The sequence below is a fragment of the Nymphalis io genome, chromosome 1 (genome assembly GCF_905147045.1).
Source record: "Nymphalis io chromosome 1, ilAglIoxx1.1, whole genome shotgun sequence".
In the NCBI taxonomy this organism is placed as follows: domain Eukaryota; kingdom Metazoa; phylum Arthropoda; class Insecta; order Lepidoptera; family Nymphalidae; genus Nymphalis; species Nymphalis io.
In genome coordinates this window covers 7,810,282-7,832,587 of record NC_065888.1, presented here as the reverse complement: position 1 = coordinate 7,832,587, position 22,306 = coordinate 7,810,282, and the positions used below count along the sequence as shown (strand labels likewise).

Sequence of the window (22,306 nt, the reverse complement as noted above, 5' to 3'; positions counted from 1 at the left end):
TATTGCCTCCTATGATAAGATTACATCGGCCAATATCAACATGATAGGTTACAAAGTAAATACACACCGACCCCGCCAGCGCACAGTTTGTCAAAACCGTGATTTGAAAGACTTAGGGTCCAAGTTTGTTTTTTCAGTTTTTTTTATGCTAATCAACAGAGAATATTAGCTCAAATAATAGTTGTCCTATACGTTTTTTACCTAAACATTATAGTTTGGACAGAAAAAAAACTTTCTTTCTTTGTATGAAACGCATCAAATAATACTAAATTGTGTCGAAGTCTTGTTGGATCCCGCCTTCTCAACCTTTTTTATCTTAATCTTAGTCTAGTCTGCAATTCTTCGAGATTAAGGGATTGGAAAAATGACAAATAAATATTATTTTTATTTTTTTATGTTATGTTACTGATCTCATAAAGTAACCAAAACTCTGTTCTGTATTCTATTTACTAAGAATATGTGTATAATGGACGCAATAATCATACAATCATAAATACTTTGACAAAACTTTGTTTTGAAGATACCTGGGATCATTAACAAAACAATCCTAATTAACTCTTTAGTCTCTAGTCATTACGCATAGTTTACATGTGCATAAAGTTGAAATTCTTCAAGATAAAGGGATTAGAATGGCATGGCAAATATGAATTATTAAATAAAAAGTTCATTTTAGTACACCTCTATATCACAATAATATATTATAAACATGTTGTATAATGATTTTTATTCTATTTGGGTCAGACTGCAAAAGAAAATTTGTACAATATCTTCATTTGTCACCGACCTACTTAATTTCCTGGCATGATTCTCGCCCCACATTTTTCGCGAGGGCAAAGCGAGGCGTGTCAGGAGGTCTAAGTTTCTTGATATTCATCATATTTGAACGCTAATATTTTTAATTGTGATAGTTTTAAGCAAATGAGGGACTTTTATCAGTGGAACAGTTTCTGTCTGACACTGCTAAAATACTAAACAGATTTTGATGAAATTTGTTATGAAGCGAGCTTGAACCTCAGGAATAGGTGTAATAGGCGCTTCTATTTTGATATCTAACACTTGCCTACCACCGTTTAAATTTAAATAACACGCGAACAAAGCCGAGGGTGAAAACTAAATCAAATATTTCTGAATTAAGTAATGATTCGAAAAACTAGACGAAAACGACGTTGGCTTTTGTTGTCTTTCTGTCTTTTATCAATAGCATGAGACACAGAATGCGCAGATCCTCATTCGCAGCTAGTAGCTGCGCGCTAATCTCTCTCACACATTAGTGCTTACTCTAATTTATATTTTTTAAGCCGTGGCAATTATTGTTCATGACCACTTTTTCTGAAGAAACCTTATACACCATTACATTCGTGATAAAATTATTTATATTTCGATATAAAAATCAATCGGTAAGCAGATGAGTACAAATTGCTAAAAAAATTCACACGTGGCAGGGAGTAGTGACAGGAAAATTGTGGGCAACCTTAGTGTACCTGGTGTAAGACTCGTGTGGTAAGCACATGGGTGAAGAATTAAAAAAAAAACCTAAAAAAAGAATAAATAATTTAAGATAATCATGACTGTATTTTATTGGGCAACCTAATAAAGAAAGATTTTTAGTTAATTGTAAAATTTAAGAAAAAAATATTTTCATCCAGTAGGCAGATTGGTGAAGATCAACTCTAATTAGGATCTCGTACTAATATTGAATAGTTACTTGCTAGCTCTTATAAACTATAGAACGGTTAAATCATTTTAAGCCTTATTAATCTTCATTGACACATTAATAGATTTTTACTCCAATGATTAAATAAAAAAAACATGCATGTTGCTTATATTTAATGAAAAAATCTTTTACAAAATTTTGGTATACCTAAAATTGATTCAAAATAATTTCAATTAAAAAGTAATATCTTAAATGCGTCACTTACACAATAATTTCTGTATAAAAAAGGAAAATTAATACAATATGTAAAACAACTATAATTGTTTAAGATCACTTTATAAGACATAAAAATTATAACAACTTCGTGATTAGTCTAGCTAAAAGATAATTTTCGATTTCGTGAAATTGACGGAATGTTGAGAATTTCGAACTACAGCAATCGAGAGATTCAAAAAAATATCAATTTATCACTTTGTCATGCGTGATAATGTTTATTGTCACATAACCGAAACCGAAATTGTTTACTCAATTATTATATCTAATTTTATTAATTCTATTTCAGATTTAAATATAGCTCAGTTGCTGTGAATTTAATAAATTACAAGTTTATGATTGTTTGTAATTTAACCTTCGAAAATATCATTGGTAAAATCCTACTCAAAATTACTGATACGAATTTAGAAACTAAAATAGCCAATAGACAAATCAATAAATAGTTTATGGTTTATATATTTCTATACTTCAAACAACCATATATGTAGGTGATATATATATATAAAAACTCATTGACGTTAATTAAATTTAGCCAGTAGGTGAATTTATTATCTATAAATATAACAATGCCAAACAAAACATCCATTCTGCTCATTTTCAACAATGTTTAAAAAGTATTTAGATTTATAGTGTACCCGTGCAGTCAGCACTGTATGCTTTATATAAAATAGTAATACACATTTTAAGAAGTGTTTCAAATTTTATTAACTATCCTCCTAAATATATTATAGTAAATAAAAATGTAAAAATAAAATGTTTAAGCACCTAAACATAAATCTTAATAACAAATCTCATATTGCTAACATAATAAAATGTTATCATTTTATTTGATAAGTTGATCGCCAACAGTAGCTTTGATAAGGGAAATATCTTACAACTACTACTGCCTCATATATATTGTTGCAATGCATATAGATTATATAAATCATAAAGTTGACAAATTTTTAATTATAAAGTTTATATTTTCCACAAGCTTTCTGAAGTGTTTTTATCTTGAATATGTCAATAAAACAAAAAGGCCGATTGTGATCAAATGATAAAGCAATAATAAGAAAAGCACATGGTAATAGTTATAACAAGATTGAGAAGGTGACCTTAAATGTGTTATTGAAAACAAATAATATATAAAATTCTTAATGTTTCGTAAAACAATCGTCATATCCAAATTTTTCATTCAGTTTGGTACATGATTTGTTTAAATATTGTATATTAAAGTTTATGTTCCACAACATGTAGTATGGATGATTTTCTTATTGCTTCAAAACATTTGTATCTTGTTGACACCATCTTTTATCTCACTGGTTTTTGGTTGTATTATATTGTACATGTACTTCTCGAAAATATCTCTTAGTATCTCCAATTATTAATTTCAGCTTTGATTTTTATTCAAAACTTGTAGTCTATTCTATACATTTAATTTAACTTAAAAATTATATTTAGTATTACTTTTCAGATATCAAATGAAATCAAATATGTATTATGCCAAAAGGGCTTCAATAATAGCTCAACACAGTACTAATATTTGTTTAAAATAATTTTTAGATACTTTTGTTTTATACATTTATATTACCTTGTTTTTATTAAGTATTCAAGTTGCAGATTCAGTAACTGAAAGTACTTAAAATTCATGGTTGTAATATTGTAATAAGTCCGGCTCTCATATTTATTGTTAAGTGAAATTATAGATTTTACTATTGCAAATCTTTTTCGTTTTCGCCAAAATATCATACAGGATTTTTTTTAAGCCCTGCAACTTGTAATATCTTAAATAATAATATAAATATGCAGTTACGATTTCAAGGCAAAAATTACTTCTGAAATATCTGTATACAAAGTATTAATTTTCTATTTTATTCATAAATAGCTCGTAGCTTTTATTACTAGATATACCTCGGTTAATTGGTTCGTTGCAATAATGCAATACCAACTATTCGCCATTGCAGTCCGAGCCAACCCGTGACGTCTTACATAACGACACAACTTCTACGAGGATGTAAACACCATTCTTACACATAACCATAAAGAGTGTCAAACGTAATATTATCTCCGCACCAATGGAACGATCGTGCTCCAAACCGAATTAATAAAATCTAATATAGGATTACAGGGGATCACTATAGAAGGCAATCACTATTCAAAGTTGGAATTGAACATATTAATGTTAAGGTCCTCGAAAGTGGCAGCGCCGCCCTGGTCCAGAATCTGCAGCATGTCGGAGAGTTCGTGCGGGGCGTGACCGCCTTCCGCGACCGCACCCGAGGCCGCTCCTGCGCCGCCTTGCCATGACCACATGCCTGTCACGACATGGGAATAATTACTTTAGACTACGACTTTTTTGATTTAGCATAACCTTATTTAATAAAGTTGATTTAATTTCATGTTCAAAAGGCAGCAAAAAATAACTTTTATTTCCGACAATAATAATTACAGAACGATGCGTTACCATGGGTAGGGTGCGTAGGGTGCGGCGGGTGGTGGTTATGATGGTAGTGCGCGGGCGGTAGGTAGGCAGGCGCGGGCGGAGAACGCGTTGGACTGCCCGCACCAGTTCCCGCACCTGCCTCGCCACTGTAAGCGTACGTCTCACCAGTCGCACCTCCTGCGCCACCAGCCGTGCCCGCCCCGGCGCTCTGCAAAACCCGAATTTATTAAAAGTAAACAACAAACTACATGACCATTACTACTATAGAAAATAATAATAATAAGTTAACTTGTTTTTCCTTGCTTTGAAAAAACATGTTTTAAAAAAGAGCCCATGCTACTTAGCCCAAGTTGACATAGAAACCGCGATAGTCTAACGTTACACCTAGTGAGATATAAGACTAACTGGGCGTAGGGTGGTCCAAGTTGTGTGTGGAGGAGTGTTTGCGGGGCGGTGCGGCGAATAGTCTGGCGCGTAATGTGGCGCGTGCGGTGCATGCGCGGCGTACGGAGTGCCGCCCGCTCCACCGCCCGCGCCGCCCTCGTCTGGTGACCGCGCGCCCACTGCTCCTGTTGACGTAAATGCGAACGTTAGAAATCATTGGTGCATCTCGAATATTATTTAATATGCTCAAAAATCACATAGTAGTAAAAAATATATTAAAAGAATTACTTTTAATTCAACTTTAACATACCTGGAGGTGGGTGATGTTGTTGGTGTATAGTGGGAGGAGGCGCTTGGTACACGTCACGCTGACGCAGATGATAATCATAATTCTCCTCTGCAACTGGCTCCCCAGTGGTGCTTCCTAATGACCGACTGCAAAAAATTAAATAGTTCTTACAGTAATACTTGATTGAAGTCTACTTCTCTGATATCTACTTGCTAACTTCAGCTATTTACATTACATTGTCTATTAGGTCTAATGATTAAACATTTAAAATACATCAGTTTTAGAGTTGTGACTTTAATACAGTTCGTAATAAAAATATGTTAAAATAGTCATAACAATCAAATTATTTAAAGTCAGAAAGATTACATTTTGATTTGTGTACCTAAATAAATAAATAATCTAACAATTAATTGACATTTTTTGTTACCCATAGCAAGTAGCTCATGTCTTTATATTTATAATGGGTATATTAGCATGTTGGTATTATAGTAATATATAAAAAAGAAAAACTCACTTTGCTAATGTATTTGTGCATACAATATATTCAACATCATCATTGTAAGGATTCAAGAATGCAAAGGCAGATGTCCTTAACCAGATCCATTCTCTGCTCTTAGTGCGGAACCGATACATAAGTGAAATTATTTGCCCCTTCAACTTTAAAACTGAAAAACAAACAAAAAATTAGTTAGATAATAATTGAACTATTATATATTATATATAATAATAGTTAGAAAATGTTTATATTATATAAATATGTTAAATATAGCACTAGTAGATTATGTAATTCAACAGTTTATAACATTAAGTACGTTAAAAAAATATATTCTATTCGTTGATTAGAGTATGAGTTGTAGCGTCGTACCTTGGTCGAAGTTATCCCGCATGTGCTGCTGGTCCTCCGGATGGTAGAACTCGTAACAGAGCTTGCCCAGCAGGTCGGCGGGCGCGTAGCCCAGCACTTGCGCGGCGCGCTGGTCCGCGAACGTGAAGCGTCCGTCTACCGAGTGCCGCGACACGAACTCTACGCCGCCGCTGCACAGACTGCCCTCCGTGCTGTTCGGCGTCGACGTCACCTGCGCACGCCATTACTCTTTTAATTCGTACAATTTTACTTTGCCGTTAGCCACGGGTTGCTGCGTAGATTTTTGCAACTGAAGCACAGGAACAAGAGGCGGTAACTAACTTTAGCTTAAATGTGAACACGCATGTTGCGCTTTAAGGCGGTAAATTGTAATATTTATTCATTTACTGGTTAATTGCATTAATTCTTTTTACCTGCAATCTGCCAATAGCGACGAGACAACAGTGAGAGGCGTGAAGTTCATCTTCCACCGGACGGTCCATCTGCATACCTGGAAACAGATCTGATTTCCCAAAACACATAAAATTATGTATTTTAGAACGAGAAAAAATTTCTAAATTTTTTCCCACTCAACATCGATGTCAATTACCATCGTTCTTAACATAATTACCTTTTTCTTATATCTACTCGTTGTAACGAATTAGCATACAAACCTGTAGGTGGCCAATTTTTAATATATCCGGTGCAGTGCACGACGGCGTAGTTGTGTCCGTCGTGCGACGGGCCCAGCGAGTTGCGCGCGCGCAGGCGGCCCAGGTGCGCGCTCTCCGCCGTGCCGCCCACGCGCATGCGGCAGATGAAGCCGCGCCGCGACCCCATCACCTGGCGCATGGACGCTGTGGACACATGTTCAGTGAAGACATCGAATGTACACAGTAAACTTAAAACGGAAAGCTGGATATAAATATGTTTATTCATTATAAATAACAAGTTTAGATATCACATGGGCCACGCCATGGCCAAAGAACGAATCTACACGAGCTTTTAGTGTCTAATCATGACGTTTCAATTATCACAGTCTAATAGGTTAACCTATACTCTATACCAATTGAAGGAGTAAAGATGAGTAAGCCTTAGATTTACACATTATTATGATCTGTGAATTTCTAATAGTTCTATATTATGTACTACAAACAGTTCTTGATTAATATATGTTTATTTATAATACATCATTATTAAATTTACAGTAGCGCTCAAAAGTATTACGACAAGTTTAAATTTGTTATCTTTTCAGTAATTACAAAGGTTTCTATTATATATTAATTTTAAAGTTACTCTATTTTCCGCTTTAATTTTACCTCCAAAGACCTATTATAACTTCCGTGAATAAATAATAAACATAGATTATACAAGATCTCCATGATATCGCGACAATTCAATGTCAAAGTTATTTATTCATCTTCACACCTCTTGTGGTTGAAATAGGCTACAAACCAAATTGTGTAATTTTTTTTATTTAATAGTTTCCAAACTTAATTCTTATACATTAAAAACTACACAAATAAAAATGATTGTCGTATTTTTCGGCAAATATAATAGAGTTACCCCAATCTCAACAAGAGAGTTGAGTCAGTCAAGTGAATTTTTTTTCTGTGTGTGTTAAGCGCATTCATCAATACCGTAAGTATTTGCGCTTCTAAAAATCGTATAACAGCGAGCATCGTATAACGTTAGCAGGTGGCCGTGATAGCTATGCAGTCATAAAACGCACTGCGCCGACGCCTGATAAATAAGATTCACGCAACCAAACGATGGAGACACTAAAATATATCCTTACACTGATGGCCCTCTTTCTTGACAGTTCCCGTTTTAAGATCCAAAATACGACCCGTATTTTGTGGCTCTTGTGTGCTCAACTGTTCCCGAACTTTCTCAACGTCGTCCGGGTGAACTTGATCATAAAAACACGACGAGTACCATTCTCCCTAAAATCAAATTAATTTCTGTTAGAATAGAATGTATTATAATAAATCATAAATTATTTAAGATAACTACGAATCCTACCTGAGAATAGTTAAGTACTGGTGCTATACTATCACTAACGTAAATGATGCGACCGGTATCACAACTAACAACAAATAAAAATCCATCGGCAGCTTCTAGAATTAAGTGCTTTAATTCTTGATCAGTTAAAAAAGAAGGTTTGTATGTACCATCAGTCGAAGTGTTTCCAGTACCTGAAATGAGAGCATAATAAATATAGATGGTGTATTTTAAAGTATATTTGAATAACTTGTGTTCGCCCAGTAATCGAAATCACAATAAAGTTCGTAAAAACAAAACGTTGAAAACGAGAGGAGTAAACGGTTATGAATTATTTTACGCGTAATATACTCGTTAGTCAGATGAATTGGTTTTGTATTGTGTTAGTATTATTTACCTCTCAGTGCTTTCATATGCGCTACGGCCATTCGCAATATGGTAAGTTTGTCTGGTTTCCGCGCGAGAGCGGAACATGTTGGAACCATGTCAGATAGTTCCGTGATATATGCTGTCATCTTGTTTCTTCTACGACGTTCAATTTCACAATGATTCTCGCGGCTAAATTGTAAATTTAATATATGAATTAGAACTTAATATTTAATATTTCTTTAAGTGTATTACCAATTGAACACAAAGTAGAGTAAAACATCTCATTAAATTTCGTAATATAAAAATATACGACATATTTTTAAAAACGTAACTTATGGATGACAATCTCACATTTCGTAAGATTCTATTATATAATATCTACGGTTGTGATAGGTACTAATATTACCAATATTGTTAAAAAATGGTCGTTATATTAACATATCTATTCGAGTATCTTAATTTTTTTAATAAATAAACATGAAGGTGAGGTGAGGAGGTAACGTGATAGGTCACGTTTTCAATCACAATAAGTATCTTAACGAATTGATGTCATTGCTAAGATAATGATAGGTACCTCTAAATGATAATTGGAAATCGGTTGGCTATTGTTAGTGAGACTAATGTGAGAAAATGTTCATTTTATTTACATTTACGAATTAAGTTCGTATAAAAACGAATACTACGACTTTAAAGCATTGCAAATTAAAGAAATTAGTTTGATATTGGTTATCAGACACAGCTTTTTATTATTGTTTAGAAATGTTATATGTTGGTGTATTTTTTTAATATATGAAACATTAACAAATACACCAACATTTAACAATTGCTGTATTGGTTGTCTAAATGTATTAGTAATTTGTAGGTAGGTTACAATTTTTTTTGTATTTTCTTCATAATACAATTTTTGTCTAATATTGATACCATTGTTTTCGCTTATTTGACAAATATATTATTAACTCAGCCAATGGCCAAAAATCCAAATAGCCTAACTGCATCAGCTTTTTGGATTAAAAATAGATAATTTAAATTTTTTTTTTTTTTATAGAATAGGAAGGTAGACGAGCATATGGAACACCTGATGGTAAGTGGTCACCAAACGCTCTTAGACATTGGCATTGTAAGAAATGTCAACCATCGCTTATAGCCAATGCGCCACCAACCTTGGGAACTAAGATTTTATGTCCCTTGTGCCTGTAATTACACTGGCTCACTCACCCTTCAAACCGGAACACAACAATATCAAGTATTGCTGTTTTGCGGTAGAATATCTGATGAGTGGGTGGTACCTACCCAGACGAGCTTGCACAAAGCCCTACCACCAGTACAAGTAAATATAACTACTAAAATATATCTATAAAAAGCTTTATCAAAATAAGTCACTGGAATTATATGACTAAAAATCGTAGTTATGATATTTGATTGTGATGCCATCAAACATATAAATAAAATAGGTCTCTTATTTGAAAATGCAAAATATGTGAAAAGCAGCTTTTCAATCAACTGTTTATTTCTGTTATAAGTATGATTAATGAAAAAACTCTCTACCAACTAGGTCTTATCTCCCCTAAAGAAAATACTTACAGAAAAATATACAAAACATACATAATTGTTTTTTAAAAATTTATTTTATAAGATTATTAGCTATTTTAGCTTTTTAATTTTTATTATTTAAGATGATTACCTAGCAAATCTCTCTTTATCTTGAATATTATCCTCCTCCATCCTTGTGTATTTCCCACCACTTGCGTCGTCTTCATCGGATCTAAGACAAAAGATTGATGTAAAATTATTATTTATAATTAAATACCAAAAAGAACATTAATAACTTTATCAATTTTTTTGTTAGGTAATGCACTATAAATATAATAAAAAATAAAAATTGCTGAGCCAGAGAGTCCTCCTTACCCAATACTACCAGCCCGACGCTTTTGTATGTCCTTGGTTGGGTCAGCCCCTACAAACAATATTTTAATTTAAACTTATTGATTAATAAATAAAATTAAAAACACAATTTTATATCAGTATGTTACCAGTTTTTTTTCTACATTGATTAGTAAATAAATAATGATAGCTATAATATAAACAGTTTATATATGTTTGAAAATAATTTGTTTATTATGTATTATATAATAAAATAGACAGTCTAAGGTCAAAAGTAACCTAAATCCTCTTTGTTGCTTCGCTTACCTTTGGGCCTATGTGTCTTTGCTCAATTTCAATTTCAAACTCAATTTGAGTACCCTAAATTAAATTTTGGATTCAACTTAATAGAAATAAAACAAAAAATAATTTATTAAATAATAATGAACTATTATAAAATAAAAAGAATTTATGATGAAACAACAATAAATGTTTATAAAACAAAATAATTGTATACTAGAACTTTAAAAATACACATGTAAACACAAAATAATATTCCATTGCATGTAATTTCAAACTCAAAAAAACAGGAGTCATTCAAAAGGGACAACCTTTTGGTATACAGATGGAATTAATATATTTATATTTAAATATAATACATTTAATAATTTTAGGCTTATAGGCATTGTTATTTATTTTAAATTAAGTTTGACAATAAAATTATTAATAGACAGGCAATTTGAGAAATTATAAAATTTTCATAAAATATTCTTTGATTTCATATTTTGGTAAAGTATTTAAATACCATAAAAAATGTAAATGTTTTTTTAATCAGAAATTATTATTGTTGTTAATACTATACGCCAATAATGAACACAGTATTATATGATTAGAATAAGTTTGCCTGTAAAACGTAACATTATTAGAGTAATGAATACAAGATCCACATAAACTTAAAATATTGCAATAACAACAGATTTAAAAAACCTTACGCTTTTCGTGTATCGACCTGAGCCTTTATTTTAATTTATTTTTTAACCAATTTTGCTAACAACGCGTCACGCGGAGCAACGCAACAGCAACGTCAATAGAAAATAGGTCGGTTATTGCACACATATAAATAACACTGACAAACCTTTTATATGAAAATATTGTTAAATAGAACAATCATGGTAATGTTATTAATTTATATAACAAAACTTTTAATATTGAGAACAAATATTCTGCAACAAGTACAACATCACCAACCGGGGATAGTGGGAGCCACGGCAGACATCTGTCAATAAACTCATCAGTCCACGATTATTTACCCTATTAAAAATGAAATTTAACACTAATTACCAAGTAAGGGCAATTTTAATACTATTAACACACAATGTATGTTTATAGTAATTTTTCAACACAACACAAACGCCATTTTTCATTAATAGATGACATGACATTACCTTGCCAACCACAGAATCTAAAAAATTGCCAGTCGCAAGGAAACAATTTTTTACTTGCCAGTTAAAAAAAATAAGAAATTAAAGGTATTTTAGTAAAATCTGTAAAGTCTTATCCTGCAGAAATAATATTGTATGCACCACATGAATTTATTCGTGTTCATGTCGTTACCTTGCTTTGCTTAAAGGGTCGGTGTAGTCAACAGCCCTTTTTATTAATTTTGAGTATGCCTCAAAAAATATCAAATTAGATTTTTATGAAAATTGGAAAAGTAACTTGAACAGTAAATGTTATAAACATTAATTATGATTCATTTATTCTTACGAAACGCAGTTCTTTGAGGATACGTGATTTAAAATTTGTAATGCTAACTTTAAAATACCCTATACATTCTTTTTATAACAGATAATATTTCTTACTGGTTATTTTGTTCTTTTGGGTTTTTAAATTTTTGACAAGTTACACCGTTGAATAATTAAATTACACAATCAAGACTACTTTTTATGATTTCAAAATTATGATAAAATTACTTAAATTTTATAACTAAAATTAAAAATATAATATGGATGGAGAACTTGATGGATATTCAGATACAGGTACAAATTGCAACATAGCAGCAATTTCAGACACCTTATCAGACAATCAAGCAAAGTTAGATACTTTAGAGAAAAAAGCAGTTCATCTAAGGTAGCACCATTTTAAATATCTTGTATTTCGAAAAAGCGATTACATTAAAAATAATTATGTTCTAAAGATTAGTACTCGAAAAGGACTTTAAGGCAGCGGATGTAAAGTGGAGTTTATTTGTAGCTGCAGCATTTAGCTTCAGATATGAAAGCTGCCTTAGACCGTTCCCACCCATTTTTATTAAAAATGGAATTAAAGATATGGACGAATTGGTATTTATCATAAAATTTAGCATTTTATATGTACATAAATAAATTAAAGTTTCCTAGAATTTTTTTATTAAAATTGCTCATATAATATTTTCAGCTTAGCGTTATAACAGACGTGCCTGCTCTGGATTTAGTTTTACAACAGTTAGACAATCTTGATAATTTGGCCAATATAAGTGATATTCTTGATTTACTGTTTTATGTGCTTGTAAGATTAAAAGAACCATATTTAAAAACTATACCACCGGAAGCGGTACGTTTTTTTACATGCGTAGTTCAATTTAATATTTTATTTATTTATGTAGGGAATAAATAATTTTTTTTAAATACTTAATATTCTAAAATTTGTCTTTCACAAATATTTAACGTTTGATGTATTAAAAAATATTTTTTTCGTTTATCTTTAACGAGCTTCGTTGTGCGGGCTGCAATTATTTTATAATATATAAAAAAGCTGCCCGTCTCAACTTCACAAAAGTTAAATTCATACTAAGTTACTCCTGCCATTTAACCGCTCCCCCGCTTGAAGTTGAATATATTCAAAATTCATTTCTTAGCCAGTGTCTACGTTGCGAAAGGAGTCACTATGTTAAATTTAAAGTCAATTGGATCTATAGTTTCTACATTTATAAATAAACTTATATATTTATAAATAAACATATAAATGTAGGTTTAAAAGTATGTACAAGGTACTATGTAAACCCAGTATATATTTTTCTAACAGCATGAAGCAATATTAATGAATACACACTCCTTGCTGCCGGCGCCAAAACCACAATATATCTTTCAAGTAGTTAGTTCAAATAACTCGAATTCAGAGTTAAAATGGAAAGAATTATCAAAAGATCACAAAGTATTTTACGCTTACTATGGAAATCGTTTGGAAAACTTCTTTACGATATTGAACTTTGGACTACAACAACACCTAAGCAAGGTAGCTCTATTAATATTAAAGATTGTATCAACAATTTGAAGTATTGAACGTTTTCAAAATATCGCACACAGAACAAAAATCTTAGGAGCAGTTTGTTAAGACATACGTATTTCATCTTTTTATGAATTCTAATTAACTTCTTTTAGACAACATTAATGGGAAGCGGCTTATATTTATCACCGGAATTGAGTGTCAGTTTGCCATATAGCCACTCAGGTTTTGGCTGGGGAGCTAGTTGTATCGGTGGTCACCTATCATGTGTCGCATTGTGCGAAGTTGTCGACGCGCCTGAAGGAATCAATTACCAGAAACCTGTAACAAACGAAGGTGAAAGTTGTTATCATTATAAATATTTATATATATGTAAATAGGAATCGTGACCTGGAATAGCAGTCCCCATCTCTCTCTCCATCCCTTATCTATCAGTGCTATAGGCGACTTAGTAACAATCGGGGGGATAGGAAGCGCTATCTCCATTTTTTTTAATATAAAATAGGATGACAAACGGGCAGGTAGGCCACTTGATGGCGAAGGGTCACCATCGCCCATAGACATTGGCGCTGTAAGAAATATTAACCAATCCTTACATTGTCAATGCAATGCACCTCCAACCTTGGGAACTAAGATCTAAATTCCCTTGTGCCTGCAGTGACACTGGCTCACCCTTACAACTTGAACATCGGTTGTTATGAGTGGGTGGTACTTTCCCAGACGGGCTTGAACACAGTCTTACCAGCAAGTAGAAATTTCGCAAAGCTCTGCAAGTATGGGCAATGTTCTCGATGGAAGGACGCATAAAAAATTGCGACTGGTCCTGCAGGTCCGCTAACCATGGCCACGGTAGCGGTTGGGGTCGCGGAGACAGTCTTTTTATCTTTTTTTTTAATACTAAATTCAATCGTCATTATCTTTGAAGCAATTTAAGATATTCCTTGCATAGGAAAAGCTTTACAGGCAACTACAGCAATCAATAAGATTCGTTCAATGTGATGCTTGTGACGTAATTGATAGCCTTAGTATTTGTATGATATAATAGTAAATAAACACATCTTATTTTGTTGTATTAAGGTGATAGTGCATATGCAGAAGAAAAAAATAAAATGACCATCGAACAAAATCTTGGTTCTCGGCTCGTGCACTATGTTGTTACCAACTGTGATTTAATAAAAGTACGCTACTTATTGGTATACGCTAAGCAACCTACTTCGATGAGATTTTCTACAAGCAGTTCAAATAGGGATGGTAAAAAAATAATTTTAAATCAAATATATATTCAATACAATTAAAATGAGTATATTAATAAAAAATATATAGTAGATAAATAACAGATAAATGTGGAAAGAAACGTAATGGAAAGATTATAAGGAATTCGTGAAGGATACAAGCATTATTATGAATCTTAACCGATGATCGTGGGTTCAAACCCGGGCAAGCACCACTGAATTTTCATGTGTTTAATTTGTGTTTATAATTCATCTCGTGCTTGACGGTGAAGGAAAACATCGTGAGGAAACCTGCATGTGTCTAATTTCATTGAAATTATGCCACATGTGTATTCTACCAACCCGCATTGGAGCAGCGTGGTGGAATAAGCTCCAAACCTTCTCCTCAAAAGGGAGAGGAGGCCTTAGCCCAGCAGTGGGACATTAACAGGCTGTTACTGTAATAGTACAAAATGGCTTTTGTTTGCATTTTTTTATATATGAAATAGGTAGACGGACGGTCTAACGGGAAATCTGATGGTAAGTGGTCATCATCGCACATAGACGTTGACGCTGTAAAGAATATTAACCGTTCCTTATATCACCAATGCGCCACCAACTTTGGGATCTAAGACGTGTATCGTACACGAAGGTGATATTTACAAATGTTTGGGTTTTAATACATATATATATTATGTATGTACTTCATACTAGATGTGATGTAATATTTAACGTTAATTTGTGTGAAAGCTGTGGTGATGGATGTTTCGACTAGCGAGGAATGTTTTATATAGGTGGATGTTTTGACAGACATGTTTTCAAAGAGTACATGGAGGTAAGGAGTTTGTGGGTTTGTGTTAGGAATATGTCAAACCAATAAAATGTAGTAAATTGGCAAACAAATGATATAATAAAATATTTTTTGTTTTTTATTATGAATAATTGTTATATTCTTGCAGCAGGTCTACGTCAGTGGTTAGCGAGACATAAGCTGTTTTCAATTCTTCTTGGATACGGACTAATGCTAGCAACTATTGGTTTTGCAAATAATCAACCTATACAGTATTATTACAAATTTTTATTAAAGAAATTAGATGTGGCAATCAGCAATTCAAAAATGTAAAGTTTTTTTTAGTTTAGTTTAAAATTTTTATTAATGTTTTTGTGCAAAATGGTTTTAAAATAAATCCTTTAAATAATAGTCATTGAATTTTATTTGAATGTCATCATGTCGTTTCTGTTAGGAATATATGTTATTAGTTAATTGACGTAGTAAAATTCTGTATATGGGATGATTAAATCTGATAAGTTAGTATTTCTATATTTTCGCTAGCAGATCTAGTTCCTACTCACATGGCGTATGCCATGTGAGGAGGAACTAGAGCCTTTGCCGGTTGCCTCTACATAATAAATGTTAGAGAATAGAAACTTAGTATGATAATAATGCAATTTTTACGAGAGTTTATTGGTAATTCATTTTCACGCAAGCAGTAGAATACTTTATATATATTCAATTACTCATATTTGAATTGTTTTTCATAATTTAAATATGATTTAAAAAAAAGAATAAATTACAGGATAAAGTGCTTACGAAAGATATGTTTACCTACTTCCGTTCACAACACCGATGATGATTATCTAATTGCATTGGGGCTTGTGTTGTTTTAGTACACTGTTGTTCGCATTATTTTGTTTCCGTCATGGACTAACGCATAATCATTGTCCGATCTATTTTTATTGTAATGACCAACCGTACACAATGGGTAGCCATCAGTTTCACCTTTTGCATGCTTTGAATGTTAACGCGTCACTATGGCATGTATTCATATCGTGATTTTTTTTTAAATAAACTTTCGGTCATAAGTCGAACGTTATGTATTTTTTATATATTTTTTTTCTTTCTTTACTTTCGTGTTCTGTTGTTAGTCAAGATCCTGTTGTAAATTTATCCCAAGGTCGTGTTGTTGGGGTGAGAATTATTATTTTCATGATTTATTTGTAACTTCTAAATTTCTATAGTTAGTAATTATTACGATTTACATTTAGATAAAAGTGTTTACTGAAAATGCACTTAAACCAATTGAAGTGTTTTTTGGAATACCGTATGCAGCTCCACCAACAGGGAGATTAAGATTTTCGGTAAGTAAGAAATCATTTTTGTCTCCATTGGAATGATACACAAATGTAAAATATAACATAAAATTTCTCCCATAGCCTCCGGAACGACATATAGGTTGGCGGAGAACTTTATTTGCTCATCGTTTGCCACCACGATGTCCCCATTCAGGGAATGATAGTGATATCAGTGAAGACTGTTTATATCTTAACATATGGACTCCGCGGGTTAGGTCTACTTTAAGTTTTTTAACTTTAATTTAAAAAAATATATATTATTTTATTATAAAACAAAACTTTTTTTAGGTAGAGAGTGGATGTAAGTCTGCAGCCAGTAATTATTATTCTGTACAGTGAAACCTGGCTCAAAAACGGCGTTAATTTGCCTTGCCAAGAGTTAGCTGCAGAAGGCTTCGTGGTTGTGACCGTAGCTTACAGGCTTCATATATTAGCATTTTTTACTCTAAAATCAATTGGAGCACGTGGAAATCTTGCCTTACTAGATCAATATATGTCTTTAATATGGGTTCGAGAAAATATAGCGGCGTTTGGTGGAGATCCAAATTCAATAACACTAGCGGGCCACTCTGCTGGAGCAGATAGTGTTCTTCTTCACATGGTGTCACCTCGTTCTATAGGTAAGTTTTTATATTCTTGCCGGAGATATATTTCAAATTTCTTTTTTTCCTGTACAAATATATCTTTAATATCTCAGTTTTTTGTACTTACATGTTTGATTTATTATAAAGTTGTTGATATAAATATCTTTTCTTTTATTAGGTTTATTCCACAGAGCCATAATTATGTCACCTCAAAACATTTGGAAAGCGATTGAAAAAGATAACGATCATAATAATTCCGATATCGTAAAGTTATCAAGAGGCGTCGCACAATCTTTAGGCTGTTTAAGTGCTACAGAAAGTGAAATTCTTCAGTGCTTAAAAATTCAATCTTTAAAGGATATAATGTCTCAATATTCGGTACTAATATAAATTACTACATAAATTAAAATATATTCTGTAAGTTGCTGTTATCTAGTTTATGCTATGACAGTAGCATACACAAGTAAAAGGGATTGTTTTATAGCAATTCTTACATAAATGACTAATACACTTCGCTTGCAGCTTAATTAATAAATCCTTGAAATATTAATTCGTTTTTGTTACATCTATGTATTTGAAGAGAAAATTCATAGTAGGTAATCTTGGTTTAATTACAACAATATTATGAGATGTTAAAGATATATCAGCGACTAAATATTTTCGTGTTGATCCTGTTGAACACAATCTCTTCTAATTTAAAAGACCAAAAAGAATATTCTATTATCGTTAGAAAGTAATACCAATATTATAACACCATTTATCCAATTGCTTACACTATTTTTGAAATATTTATAGTTAGTTGAGCTAGCATCTTTGTCCGGAAGAAGTCCGACACGTACTAAAAATAATATTACATGTGATTGGAATAAATGCCAAAAATAGCCTTCACGTACGAACGGCTTGGATGCAATAGATTATTCTTCTCACGTAGTTATTTTACTCGCTATCTCTTTTTAATTGCAAATTTATAAGATGAGTATTTGAATTTTTAATATTTCAATAATTTTTTTTGTAATGTTTTAGAACAATTGGACAGATATTATTCAACCAATTCCTGATAATTTTTTACCAGAATCGGAACAATATTTACCGACAACACTTTCAGCGGCGTTAGCGTCGGCGAAATCACCTATTATTCCTGTTGATGTCATTATAGGAACTACTGATCTGGAAACAATTAATTATGGTAAAATAATGTGGTTATTATCAAACACAACTCATAACATAAATTGCCTACTAATAAATTAGGTTCAATTACACCTTTTACGTTTTACAGATAACAATTACGAAGAAATTATAAAACTTGGTGGTGATCACTTATACAATCAAACTAAATCAACAGTTATTCCAAGCTTATTACGTTTGCTTTCGTTAGACCGACCAGAAACATCGACACTTGTAATTATTGTGAAGTATAACAAATCCGTTTAAAAATAAATTTTAATACCTAATTATAAAAAAAATATCTTTCAGTTATCACAGATAATTCAATGGGAATTTTTGGGTACTAAAATACGAAAAGATAATGAACAACAAACTGTAAAAATGATAGAAGCCATTGCGCGAATGGAGACATCTGCTAAATGGGAAGCTGGATGTGCTCTTTTGGCAGCGAGGTTAGCTCGCCGAATTTCACATCTATATGTTTATCATTACTCACAACCATTTGGAACAGATTTAAAAGGTCAACAATTTAATTTTACAGGTAACGCTTGTTTATCAATTTTTTTTTAGTTGAGAATTGTTTCAAAATGTCTACTATTTATAGATTTATTCCGTAATGAGTTAAGACATTTTTTATATTTTTTCCAGTATTATTTATGACAATTAGCTTGAAGAACGTTATAAAATCTAAATATTGGTTATAACGTTTTGATGTGTCCAGTATATTTTTAACTTAAAAATTGCCACTGATGCGACTGCGCTTTTATTTGTCACGCGCATCACACTGCTGATACATTAATATGCTATTGTTGTGTTGTATTTCCGATTGTTAGAATTTTGAATAAAAGCACACACAACACTTTCAAGTATCTCAATTGCTTTATTTCGTTGATCGTTATAATTTACAGGGGCAACACACGGCGCAGAACTGTTAGCAGTTTTAGGTGATGCTTTAATGCTCCAAATAGCACGTAGACCAACATCGCAAAATGAAAAAGAAATCTTCAATAAATTTCGAAAATATATTAAAAACTTCGTTACATATGGGTATTTTTACAATTTATTTGTACATTGCCTCTACTTTATTAACGATTAGGGATTAAGCGTTTCAACTGAAACGTTTATCTTGTCATGGATACCTATGTACAGTTACTATTTTTTATTTAGTTTTAATTATTATGAATTAGTTAAAAAGGTAGACTGTCTGTCGATCTTTCCTAAAATGCTGTGTTATTCTTAATTTAATTTTAGATTGGGCAAAAACATTAATTAATTTATAATGAATACTTTTTTTTCAAAACTTCTTAATATTAGTTTTTGATATTTGTGATGATTCATTCTGAATTATATAGACAATTTTAAAATAACATGATCAAGAAGATAAATTTTCCTCTGTTTGAGAAAATTTTATTATTAAAAGATGAATTATTTCTACAGCTCTATATAGTTCATATATAAATTAAAACAACAACAATAAAGTGCATTATGCACCTAGATTTCAATCCAATTTATTATTATTATGGATTAATAAAATTATTAGAAAAAGGAAATGTATATCAAGTGCTTACGGATTGAAGATTTAAGGAATACTTCCGAGGCGAATTAATAAAATAGAAGCAATAGAATATTCAAATATTTTGTTTTCTTTGAAAATCAATAAACTATTACTTAAAGGTCACCAGGTACCCAAAAGGAATGGCCAAGATATATGGTGGGAGACTCGTATATACATGAAGTATGTAATGCAGATTTTACCGATTACAACCAATACAAGCTCATAAGGAGGATATCTTTTTGGCTTCAGTATTTACCACGCTTATCTAATAAACTCAGTTTTAATGAACAAGCTGAAAAAATAACTATTGGAAATGGTAAAAACATTAGATTTTTTATAAGACAATCAGAAAGTACATCATAAGTGGGCTCTAAGTCGATATAAGCGATAAACCTATACGAAATAGATTTATTAATCTGCAATAAACTCGTCATATATGCTCATTTCTTCATAAGTACCATCATCATTTATTCTTCGTAATCGTCAATCTTATCACCTGCATGTTAATTATTAATTATATAGTAAAAATATTTTATGTTAAACGTAATGATGTTTAAATATTTGAATTCTTTACCTTTAAGTATTTGACTCAATCTTTAAAAATGTCATCTCTAAAATGATTTCTTTTCAGATGGCAATCGGCTTCGCGGAGGTGTTATAGCCTTGTGCGGCGTTTCAGTCATGTTTTTATTGCTGTTGGGTGTTAGCGTTGTTATACTACATAAATGGCGAACTAGACGACCCTTGGACTTCGATTCACAAGTAGCAAATTAATAATCATATTCAGCTGTACGAAGTTAAACACGTGAAAAATCCTTAACATTAAACTATATGATATAAATAAAGATGAAAAATATTGTCGTTTTTTTTACGATATTGTTAATTATGATTAATTATTATGGGATTTAAAACAAGGCGTAGAAATTCATTAATTACTCATGACTTTAATTATTTAAGATGATCCTAGATCTGAAGTATAAATAAGGCGTCCCACAGTTTTTTTTTTTTCGGGGAGGAAAGGCATTTACGCCTCCCGCCCGGTCCGGGGGGACCGGGATGGGTATGTGGGACTCACGGGGCAGAAGGCCATCGTTCTACCCACTATAACCTCCTCGTTTCCGTCTCACCGCATGATGGCGGGGTTACGGGAACGCGTTAGCACACCACCGCGACCCCGCCTGCGGCCGTCGCTTTGGGTGGGCGACCCACCGGTTGTTTTTTATTGAGGTTGTCTCCTCTTGGCCCGGCCGGTGAAGGCAAGGCCCTCGGTCCCATCACAGGCTGGCGCCTGGATGGGGAAACGAGTTTGAGAAGGCGGTGACCGAAATCTGTCCACCCAGCATCGACACCGAAACTGGGCGAACCCGCCTCTCCTTCCTCCTTCTACATCTCCTCCTGTCTCCGGCAGCCCGAAAGGACCCCGGAGACAAACTCTTCCTCTCTCTCTCCGGCGGCCCATAAGGACCCCGGAATCCTCCTATTTGCCACGAAGCCGCTCGCTGGTCCACTCTGCGCAACAGAGAAGTACCAGGAGCGGCCCGCGACCCTTCCGCCGCGTCAGTCTCAGCCGCGATCGACAAGCATTCCGGAAAAAAGCATCGGATTGCTGGTCGATCCCGTTGCCTAGGGTGCACCACGTGGAGGTGACTGACATGCACCCCAAGGCGTCCCACAGTGTTCAACTTCAAACCATTATCTATTGTTTGATAAAAATACGTATTCTTTTAATAAAGTTAATGTTGTACGTTTACTAACCATAACCATACTTGACTAACTTTGATGTAATAAGAAAAATGACTAAGTCTATACCATAAAATTTCTCTAGTAGTGTGCCTACTGCAATGTTAACGTCAACACCACCAATACTATCGAATAAGAAAAAAAAACTAGCACGAGGCACGCTAAACTAGTTTATTGCGTGGCACAATCTTATTAATCTTCTTAACCAGGGTTAATTAAACATAGAGTAAACAACAGCTTTAGGCGAATTTGACTTTTAGAAACGTATATCCTCTTTTTTTTTGGAACAAAATAGAACAACGCGAACATAATCAATCTTTTATTTATTTAATTATGTTGAATACAGTGAATTATTTAAAAACACAACTCGTATTCAAATATACAGTATTTATTACACTGAATAATTATTGTCATGTCATTTTGTTTTCTAAAGTAATTAAACTAAGTGCCCTCTTAATGATTAAAACTGCAAATAAACTTACTATATTTTATTGTTGAATAATTGTAGTTACCTAATAAATATTTTTAAAAATAATTATTAGGTAATTGATAATAT

At 32.6% G+C, this 22,306-nt stretch overlaps 3 protein-coding genes across 10 annotated transcripts; 2 read left to right on the top strand and 1 right to left on the bottom strand.

The window, feature by feature from the left end:
* Nucleotides 1-1,810: 1,810 nt before the first annotated feature.
* On the bottom strand, nt 1,811-11,546 carry LOC126768901 (aryl hydrocarbon receptor nuclear translocator homolog). 4 transcript variants are annotated; one of them, XM_050487333.1, is made up of 14 exons: nt 11,441-11,546; nt 10,145-10,193; nt 9,921-10,001; nt 8,268-8,428; nt 7,892-8,064; nt 7,665-7,812; nt 6,541-6,723; nt 6,301-6,389; nt 5,888-6,098; nt 5,537-5,687; nt 5,044-5,168; nt 4,755-4,918; nt 4,371-4,557; nt 1,811-4,221 (listed from the first exon to the last, which is right to left on the bottom strand). In XM_050487333.1, the coding sequence occupies exons 3-14, from the start codon at nt 9,959-9,961 to the stop codon at nt 4,058-4,060; spliced, it is 1,797 nt and encodes a 598-aa protein (XP_050343290.1). In that variant the 5' UTR covers nt 9,962-10,001; nt 10,145-10,193; nt 11,441-11,546; the 3' UTR covers nt 1,811-4,057. The 4 variants fall into 4 exon arrangements, with proteins under 4 accessions (XP_050343290.1, XP_050343273.1, XP_050343280.1 ...); XM_050487316.1 differs by having other exon boundaries at nt 11,348-11,539; XM_050487323.1 differs by having other exon boundaries at nt 6,301-6,377; nt 11,348-11,534.
* A 471-nt stretch (nt 11,547-12,017) lies between these two features.
* LOC126769222 (protein mono-ADP-ribosyltransferase PARP16) lies at nt 12,018-15,775 on the top strand. Of its 3 annotated transcripts, none has more exons than XM_050487867.1 (7): nt 12,018-12,229; nt 12,297-12,441; nt 12,536-12,691; nt 13,163-13,372; nt 13,519-13,699; nt 14,441-14,614; nt 15,537-15,775. In XM_050487867.1, the coding sequence occupies exons 1-7, from the start codon at nt 12,105-12,107 to the stop codon at nt 15,695-15,697; spliced, it is 1,152 nt and encodes a 383-aa protein (XP_050343824.1). In that variant the 5' UTR covers nt 12,018-12,104; the 3' UTR covers nt 15,698-15,775. The 3 variants fall into 3 exon arrangements, with proteins under 3 accessions (XP_050343824.1, XP_050343819.1, XP_050343831.1); XM_050487862.1 differs by having other exon boundaries at nt 15,534-15,775; XM_050487874.1 differs by lacking the exon at nt 12,536-12,691 and having other exon boundaries at nt 15,534-15,775.
* A 608-nt stretch (nt 15,776-16,383) lies between these two features.
* On the top strand, nt 16,384-20,877 carry LOC126768973 (carboxylesterase 1F-like). Of its 3 annotated transcripts, XM_050487486.1 has the most exons (11): nt 16,384-16,543; nt 16,621-16,713; nt 16,789-16,917; nt 17,000-17,327; nt 17,470-17,669; nt 18,315-18,477; nt 18,568-18,689; nt 18,765-18,996; nt 19,364-19,502; nt 20,130-20,326; nt 20,642-20,877. In XM_050487486.1, the coding sequence occupies exons 1-11, from the start codon at nt 16,448-16,450 to the stop codon at nt 20,782-20,784; spliced, it is 1,842 nt and encodes a 613-aa protein (XP_050343443.1). In that variant the 5' UTR covers nt 16,384-16,447; the 3' UTR covers nt 20,785-20,877. The 3 variants fall into 3 exon arrangements, with proteins under 3 accessions (XP_050343443.1, XP_050343460.1, XP_050343451.1); XM_050487503.1 differs by lacking the exons at nt 19,364-19,502; nt 20,130-20,326 and having other exon boundaries at nt 18,765-18,907; XM_050487494.1 differs by lacking the exons at nt 19,364-19,502; nt 20,130-20,326.
* Nucleotides 20,878-22,306: the final 1,429 nt, after the last annotated feature.

Coding starts and splice junctions, on each gene's coding strand:
- LOC126768901 (XM_050487316.1), bottom strand. CDS start 11,375: ATGTCTGCCGTGGCTCCCACTATCCCCG. Junction 6,099..6,300: donor TCGCTATTGGCAGATTGCAG/GTAAAAAGAATT, acceptor TGGCGTGCGCAG/GTGACGTCGACGCCGAACAG. Junction 5,688..5,887: donor GCGGGATAACTTCGACCAAG/GTACGACGCTAC, acceptor TTTGTTTTTCAG/TTTTAAAGTTGAAGGGGCAA.
- LOC126769222 (XM_050487862.1), top strand. CDS start 12,105: ATGGATGGAGAACTTGATGGATATTCAGATACAGGTACAAATTGCAAC. Junction 12,442..12,535: donor TTAAAGATATGGACGAATTG/GTATTTATCATA, acceptor TAATATTTTCAG/CTTAGCGTTATAACAGACGT. Junction 13,373..13,518: donor TACAACAACACCTAAGCAAG/GTAGCTCTATTA, acceptor AACTTCTTTTAG/ACAACATTAATGGGAAGCGG.
- LOC126768973 (XM_050487486.1), top strand. CDS start 16,448: ATGTATTTTTTATATATTTTTTTTCTTTCTTTACTTTCGTGTTCTGTT. Junction 16,918..16,999: donor TTAACATATGGACTCCGCGG/GTTAGGTCTACT, acceptor TTTTTTAGGTAG/AGAGTGGATGTAAGTCTGCA. Junction 18,478..18,567: donor TCTGGAAACAATTAATTATG/GTAAAATAATGT, acceptor TACGTTTTACAG/ATAACAATTACGAAGAAATT.